General features: G+C 43.0%; 1 protein-coding gene across 1 annotated transcript in view; it reads right to left on the reverse strand.

The window, feature by feature from the left end:
• Pfdn1 (prefoldin subunit 1) overlaps positions 1–5,614 on the reverse strand; it is a 52,263-nt gene extending 46,649 nt beyond the window's left edge. The window contains exons 1-2 of the mRNA XM_021150814.2: positions 5,543–5,614; positions 2,148–2,314 (exon numbers count right to left, since the gene is read on the reverse strand). Of these exons, the coding sequence (XP_021006473.1) occupies positions 2,148–2,314; positions 5,543–5,575 (200 nt within the window). The 5' untranslated portion in view covers positions 5,576–5,614. The remainder of the gene's footprint in view (positions 1–2,147; positions 2,315–5,542) is intronic.
• Between the last annotated feature and the right edge of the window lie 3,369 nt (positions 5,615–8,983).

Raw genomic sequence — 8,983 nt, forward strand, 5'->3', positions numbered from 1 at the left:
AAAAAAAAAAAAAAGAAAGAAAAGAAAAGAAACATAATTTACGTAAAATAATACCATTCTACCATTAAGTACCCATATGTAAGCCTTTAAACTCTGTAATACTTTGCATGGACTACAATCTACCTGAAGAATTTTGGACAATATGAAAAAGAAAACTAACTCCCACAACTTATGCACAATGCTTACTAAATGCCATTATTCTAAAGAAATATAAAACTTCAGGGCTCGGGATGCAGCTTAGTGGCTGAAGACTTGTCTGGCATGCTCAAAGCCCTAGGTTTGATTCTTAGAATCAAACATAAAACAATTAGAATTTAAAACTTTTTGAAAATTGAGAACATTATTTTCAATGAAGTTCACAAGAGTAACCCTAGCCCTTGGAAGATGGAAGGTCAGATGGGCAAGGTCTCTGCGAAGCTAGCAGGAAGCTAGCAGGAAGCTAGCCTGGGCCACGTGAATCCCCATCTCATAAATCAACAAAATGTTGGGGGTCGTGGGAGCGCTACATATAATCCCAGCACTCAGGACGCAGAGGCAGGGGGTTCCCTGTGAGTTCAAGGCCAGCTTGGAAAAAACAAACAAATAAACCACAAACAAAAACTTTATAACTTTAGCTATTATAAACAAAGGCTAAAGTAATGGTGTGAATTCCAAGTAATAGGCTGGCATCACTGTTTTAAGACCTAAGGATACTCAAACTAAGGGATGAAAATTACCCTGCAGTGAATGCCAACATTTCATGCTACATGACACACAATCAAGGGTTCTACTTGGTTCCCATTCTGTTCTGTACCATTAACAACCTCACAAGCTGGAGCTAACACTGAACAGCTGTAATCCAATCCTGAACACCTGCAATCCCCGCCCTTGGTGACGTGAGGCAGGAGGACAGCAGTTCAGTCACCCTCTGCTACACAGAGTTTGAGGCCAGACTGAGAAACAGTAAGAACATCTCAAAATTAAAAACAAAAACTCACAAAAGGGGCTCTTGTTCTCTTAAAATAAGACCAAATGAAAAACGTGAACTGAAGAGAAAATGTCTGCGGTTCATTTAAGAAAGCCAATCCAACCTTTGTCATCACTCCTCAGCAGAAAGAATGAATTAGTCACGGGAAGGGTCACCTTGTCATGATGTCATTCTAAAGTCATTACAGAACTCTACACATGTTATGCTTCCTCCCAGTCAATCACAAAAGAAGTCATCCCAAGTCGGAGGTCAAATTCCATTCTAACTAAAAGCTCTCCAAACTTAAAGGCCCACCTAGTCCATAACATCCAAAGGCCAAACACAGAACCCCTCCCCTCTACCTTAAAGACAATCAGCTCTTCCCCATTAGCTAACTGAAACGGAATGTGGCCCGTACACAAGGGCTTTCCCAGTCTTCATGTTCTCAGAAAATATAAAGACAACTTGATCTCTCTCATAAGAAGAATATGTCTTTGGTAGAAAGAATGTAACGTGAGTGGTTAATTATGTCAACAACCAGGGCTTTTCAGCCCCTTCCCTGCTCACTAGCCCATGCCCACTCTCAGGAGTGCTCTTCCTTTCTCAATATCCTGTCTCTGTTTCCACTCCTTTAGAATGCTTTAAAATAAAGCATTAATAGATTATATTGATAATTAATACAAAGCATAAATTAGTGGGCATCTGTACTCACTTGCAAAGACCAACACACAGCCATACTATGCATACATAGTCAATGAAAAATATTTTTGAATGGGGAGTGGCTGGAGAGAGCTTTCAGCAGTTAAAAGATTCTAGCTGCTCCTGCAGAGAGAGGACCCAAGTGCAGTTGCCAGCACTGATATCACGAGGCTCTGAAGCACCTACATCTGGGTCCAAGAGATCTAACATTTCCATGGGCAGGGGCAGGGGCAGGGTGGGGTGGGGTGGGCAGTTGCAGGCACAGGCACACATACCCATGCCCCAACAGAGAGCGAGAGAGAGTGAAAAACATAAAATTTTAAAATACACACCTGGGGTTTTATGCTTTTTTTTTTTAAAGAAAGCTTTTGCAAGTTATTTCTATATTTTAACCCAAGTATTCTTTTTTAAGTAACCCAATTTGAAAATAAACCATTCCACCATTTAATTCCCCCAAGCCTCTCCTAAGAAAGCCCCGTGAAGGGTGCGCTGATTTACTCACATTCTCCCTACACCTTCGTACATGTTAGTCTCATCTACCAGCGTCATGATCTCCGTGTCCGTGAGGTGTGCGTGCTTTTTCGTTCTGTTTAGCTGTTCAATCTGTATGTCTGCAAGCTTCACCTTCTGTTGAGTATCGATAACTTTGGCTTGAAGCTCTGTGAAGGCCTGAGAAAAACAAGTGCTTGATTTAGGAAGTGAAACTTTTGAGTCAAATTTAGATTTGTTAAAACAGAACGTGCTAGCCAGACAAAGCTGTAAGATTTACCAAGATAAGCATAAATAAGAGTCAACAGAATGATAACACTATGTAAATTCTAATTGTACCCTATTCATTGACCCTATCCATAGACCGCATGATCAATATGAACACAAAAACAAATGTGCATTTAAAAAGAAAAGCCATATTTATCAAGTAGCCAGAGAGTAATAAAAGGGATAAGTAAAATACTCAGGAGATAAACCCAGAGACCCAAAGCAGAAAACAACTTACTACATCTGTATTGCATAACTAGAATCCAAAACACCCACATTATTTCAAAATCCTGGCTGTAGAGCCAGACCTGGTGTCTCCCACCTATAATCCTAACAACTGGGAGTCAGAAGCAGGAGATTCAGGAGTTGTTTGGGACTCAGATTTGTAAGATATTCGAAACCAGGCTGAGCTACAAGACACCTAGTCTCACAAAAGATATATATATATATTTTTTTTTTTGGACCAGTGAAATTGACTCAGCAGATAACGGCACTGTCCACCAAGCCTGATAATCTAAGTTTGATCCCTGGGAACTACATGGTAAGAGAACACTTGAGCACACTTGTATATGCACACACAAACATTTTAAAATTATTTTTTTAACCTATCTATAGATAAATAGATGGGTGGACAGACAAACAGAGGTCCAAGAGATGGCTCAGCAGGTAAAGGTACCATGCCTAACAACCCAAGTTCCAGCCCTAGAACCTGAACTCACATGATAAAAGGCGAAAACATTTTATATAAAGCTTTATATATAAAGCTGAGATTTACATATCAGGCATAGAAATGCACACTTTTAATCCCAGCACTCAGAAGGATCTCTTGTGATTTCAAGGCTAGCCTGGTCTACCTACATAGTGAGTACCAGGCAAGTCCAGGACACATGGTGAGACCCTGTCTCAAAAAAGAAAAAAAGAAAAAATTTAAAGGCTGAGATTTATAGCATGAGAGAATGCTGTATAAGGCTAAGTTTACATGTTTCAAGACAAGAATGGCAAAAAGCAAGAGCCACATACTTAGCATCCCCAGAACAATAGCAAGTGGCTTCTTTTATTAGGAACAGCTATTTCAGCTGTTGTATTGCTTAGGCAAAGGTTAACCAGAGGCAGCTACTTAAGATGTTACTTATAGGAGCTAGGGAAACAGTTCAGTCAGCTGACCCAGGGTTCACTCCCCAGGACCCACAAAGAAAGCTGAGCTTGGGAGCTGATGGGATGGCTCAGGGGTTAAGAGCACTGGCTACTCTTGCAGAGGACCAGGTTTGGTTCCCAGTACCCACATAGCAGCCCACAACCACCTGTTAACTACAGTTTCAGGGGAGGCAAAGCCCTCTTCTAGCCTGAGAGGGCTGCACACATATGGTATACAGACATTCGTGCAGGCAAGATACATACATAAAAATACAAGTTTCTTCTGTTGTTTAATGCTAGGCATGGAGGCAAGGGGGGGAGGGGAAGGTCCCTAAAGCTCACTAGACAGACAATCTAGCCAAAGTGGCAATCCCTAGGTCCCAGTGAGAGGTCCTGGGAATGCAGGAAGCCCTGAGTGCAAATCCTAGCACTGGGGATAGTGGGTGTAGGGGTGCATGCCAACTACATAACCAAGTTCCAGGCCAGCCCAGGCTGCATGAGACTCGGTCTCTTAGAAAAAACAAAACCAGAATCTGGGCCAGCAGACGGCTCAGCTTGCCTAGAAGGCTAGACAACAAGAGTTCAGTTCCCAGGACCCACTTCATTAGAGAGAGAGAAGCAACTCCCAAAAGTTGTTCTCTGACCTCCACGAAGCACCTTGCAAGCATGTCTACACACACACACACACACACACACACACACACACACCTTTCAAAAATGTTTCTCACCTAAAGAACCTACTGATTGAAAAAAAGGCCACAATAATACCAAATCCTAGACTTGGTCTTAAAGATGTGTTTATTATTGTGTGTGTGCTTAGGGACCAGTGAACTTCGTTGTACCTCTAAGTCATTAGAGAACAACTTTGAGCAGTTCTCTCCTTCCACCATGGAGTCTAGGGATAGCACTTAACCAGCCAGGCCGCCTGGCAAGTGTCTCACCCACTGACCCATTTTTCTGCCTGAGGCTCAATCTTTTATGACTTTTCTTGCCAGGGACCCTAGCACGCATCTGTTACCCTAATACTCAGAAGGCAGCAACACTAAAGTGCATTAGGGGTTCAGGGCCTAACCAAACCAAACAAGCCACAAACCAAAAGACACTAGAAGTTTCCCTCTTTAGAAAAGTAAGTTTAAGCAGAATGAATTCTAGGGTCCTCTCTAATTACAGCTAACTCTCCACAAAAAAAAAAAAAAAAAGCACATTCAGGGTCCTCAGACTGTTAAGTAGCAAAAAAATGTTTCCAAATTTATAATGTTACCCATTTATAAACTGGCATTTGATTCAAGATTGTAATTCCCAGAACTCAAGAGGCTGAGGCAGAAAGACTGCCTGGAGTTCAAGGCCAGCCTGGCTACATTGTAAGTATCTAGAACACACTGTCTGAGACACTGTCACTTAAAAAAAAAAAAAAAAAGCAAAATGACAGCAAAACCATTTCTAAGCAATGAATTGAACAAAATAACAATAACCATACTAATCCAATTCCTCTGAAAGGTCTTTTGGAAAGCTTACGTGGGGAGCAGGGGTGGTGTGTGAGCTCTTTACAAAGGTGATGGGGAAAGTATGGTATAGAATAAATGGCCTAAAAGCAAAAGTTTGAACCTGGAGTTTTTCAAATCAAATGAGGAATCCAAACTGCAGGTGCTCCTCCTGCAAGCACCGTGACGGGCATCACTGTGAGACGCTGTCTTCAGTTCATGCTAGGAAATTGGGGTCCCGGCGGCTCCAAAACACTGAGAGATGTCTCTGAAGTCCCACACTGCAGCCCAGCCCGCGCGTGACCCAGCAACCCAACCCACCCGCCCGAAGCAGCTCCTGCCACCAAGAGGCTCCACCTGAAGCAGAGCGGGTCCCGTCTCAGGGCTCCGGGAGGCCAGACCCCGCCCCCTACAGTCTCCTTCCTCCAGCGAGACGCGAGCCTCACCCCCCTCCCGCCCCCGTTCTCCTCCTCACTCTCTTCATCATTCGAACAGAAGGGTCTGTCTGCTGAAAAGCCCCCTTTACCTTCTTCAACTCCAGATCCACGGAGGCGGCCATATTGGAGCACTCTCTGCGCCTGCGCTAGAGGCAAGCCGGAAAGGGGTGGGGGGAAGGGTGCTTTCAGGTTTTATTAGTAGGCTTCTTTCTGCGCCTGCGCAAAAGTGAACCTCCACTAACCCAGATTTCTCACTCTAATCTACCCTACTCTACCACTCTGCTATGAGACAAGTGACCCTGAACATTGAAATTCTGATTATACTTGGTAAACAACGTGTAACTGCTGAGATGTGGCTCTTCCACACACAATTAGACAAACATCTGCATTTGGGCTGCAGAATTGAAACAGGTTTGAGGGTCAGCTTATCAACCATTCATTCAGTCCCTGTCTGTTAGGGATGTATAAAGCCCCCAGCTTCAGGCATGCCTGTAAGACCATTAGAAGTACGGTTCAACCAAAAAGAACTTAATTCTGCAGAAGCCTCCTCTTATATCATCTAGATACAGGGCTTCTCGAGACAAGTCGCATATGTTTGTTGAAATCAGATTCCTGGCTGGGGTGTAGTTCAGTCGGCTGAGTGCTTGCCTAGCATCCTTAAAACACTGAATTGAAACCACAGCACTGCACTAAACAGGTATGACGTTGCATACCTGTGATCCAAGCGCTAGGTAGGTTGAAGCAAGAGGATCAGAAGTTCAAGGTCAGGTCAGCCCAGGGAATAAAGGTGCTTGCCACCACAAGGAAATAAAGTTCAATCCTGAGAACCCACATGGTGCAGAGAAATGATTCCCACAAATTATCCTCTGACTCCCTTCTATGTGTGTACCCCCCCACATGCTTATGAACACACAGTCACTAAATACATTCAATTTTTAAATGAAAACTAGGACCTGGAAAGGTGGGTCAGCAGTTAAAGAGTATATACTCCTCATCCAGAGAACCATAGCTCGACTCTCAGCACACATGTTAGATGGCTCACAACGACCTGTGTCTCCAGTTCCAAAAGAATGCAGACCTCTAAACCTCACACACACACATGCACACATGTAGACAAAATTAAAGAGAATAAGAATAAATCTGTAAATTTAAAAAGTTCAAGTTATCCTCAATGACATAGAGAGCTAGGGCTCAAAGAACAAAACCTACAAAAACTCAAAAATAATAGACGAGGGTCAAGCAGTGTGGCTCATTCCCGTGATCCCAGCATGGGAGAAACTGAGGCAGAAAGATCATCATGAATGTAAGGGCAGTCTGGTAGTGACTCCAGGCCAGTGTGTAAACAGGAACACCAACCACCCCAAGAGACAGGGGCAGGATACAGACTGAGATCTTATACAGAGATCTATTTTGGCTTTGGCTCTGTCATTCTCTCGTTCCTGCCTGACACACAAACATACTTCTTTCTTTCATCTAAGGGCGTATGTAGTTCTGGAGACCATGCAGCCAGTGTTTGAAGTATGTTGAGGTGTCCATGTCTCTCAGCCTCTGCTTTATGCTTCATACCTTCCTATCTCTGCAAGCTACACCATGGCTTTCTATAACTTGCCCCACTCATTTAAGCAGTCTCTTCAGCGGTGTCTCATTTGTCATTTCACTCTTCAGTTGAGTTTTTACTTCAATAACTATAAACTCTAATTTTTTTTTTATTTAGTGTCTGTTTCTGCTCCTCTGAGATAGAATTTCCCTCTGTAGCTCATGCTAGCCTTAAGCCCCTTATCTTCCTGCCTCAGCCTCCCAAACACTATCATTCTAGCTCTGTGCTCCCATGCTCTGGTAAACTTCAGTTTAGAAAATTCTACTTAAGCCCAGCTAAGTTAAATTAAAGGCTATGAAGTTAAATTCTGCCTCAAAAATCCAGAAAAAAATTTTTTTCCACTTGGCCATTTTCAAACCTATCTGCTCTTTCCCATAATTCCACAATACTACTTGATTCAGAGTGTAATTAAAGCATAATCATTGTGAGTACTTCTTTCTTTACAACGCCTTGGGCCTGTGGTTTTCTGGATGTGACTTCTCTCACTGAGGATGTCTGCTGGATCTCTCTTGTGATGATTTTCTTTGATCCCAGCACTAAAGAGACGGAGGCAGGAAGATCTCTGTCTAGACCAGTCAGGACTACATAGACCTTAAAAAAAAAAGAATGAAAGAAACACCTTTGTAAATGGCTTCCATTTATATCTACCAAAAACTTTATAAAATGTATGCGTTCCAGACTTTTTTTATCTCGTGTGTGTGTGTGTGTGTAGATCAGAGGACAACTTTGGGTTGAAACAAAGTCTTTCTTGTTTCTGTCGCTGTGCGGCCTACTCAGCATTGCTGGCTCACTGTACCCTGCTCTTTATGTGGGTTCCAAGACTCAAACCCAGAGGTCGACTTCGGCTGTTGTCCTCTGTCACTCCCCACCTTATTTTTTGAGACAGTCTTTCACTGGATCAAGAACTGGCTGACTGTCAAGACTGGCTGGCCAGTGAGCCATGGGAACTTCCTGTCTTCTCCCCCCAATACCAGGATTACAGACAGGGCCTACACTCAGCTTCCTATGTGGGTGCTGGGATGCTGAACTCTGAAACACACGAAGTAAGTTCTTTACGCAATGAACCATCTCTCCAGCCTTCAGCAATACATTTTTTATTCGTTTAATGAATATTTATTAAATATATGCCAAGCCCTGTCTCAGCCCTCAAAATATAGCCATATCAAAAGGAACAATTCCCTGGCCTCGCAGAGCAACATTCTCTTGAAGAAAGCCAAACAAGAAAAAGAAAATCATATAAGTAAATCTCAGTCCATGGTGGCACATACCTGTAATCACAATACTTGGGAGGTAGAGGCTGGAGGATCGAGAGTTCAAAGCCAGCCAGGTTGCACAAGACTGTGTCTCTTTCACACATACACACACACACGTGTGTGTGTGTGCATGTGTGTGTGTGTGTGTTTATTTGAATAAGCCAAGAGCACCCAGCATCCACACAGCAGCTCACAACTCCAGTTGTAGGAAATCTGACATCCTCTTCTGGCCTCCATCAGCAGAAGCAAAATACACATACACATTAAACACTTAAAATATATAGATAAATATAGATGGGTGGAAGTCACTTAAAGGTGGGACATTTTTCAGGACAATGAAACATTTGAAGCCAGACTTGAAAAAATTAAAAGCAGCCAGCAAAGAACTGACAAAAGAGCATCCCAGACAGAGGAATTCAAAAGAGTGAAGAATTTGGAACCAAGGCGATGACTCATTTGGTGAAGTGTTTGCCCTGCACAAGAACCTGAGTTTGGTGCCGAGAATCAATGAAAAAAAAAAAAAATTAATCAGAGCCTCGTAGCCTTGGGGAAGTAGAGACAAGCTAAGTACTGAGACTTGCTGGCCAGCCAACCAAGCCTATTTGGAAAGTTCTAGTGAGAGACTTTCTCTTGAAGAAATAAAAGGTTGGGGGTTGGAGAGGCAGCTCAGCACTTTAGGG

This window comes from Mus caroli, chromosome 18 (genome assembly GCF_900094665.2).
Source record: "Mus caroli chromosome 18, CAROLI_EIJ_v1.1, whole genome shotgun sequence".
Classification (NCBI taxonomy): domain Eukaryota; kingdom Metazoa; phylum Chordata; class Mammalia; order Rodentia; family Muridae; genus Mus; species Mus caroli.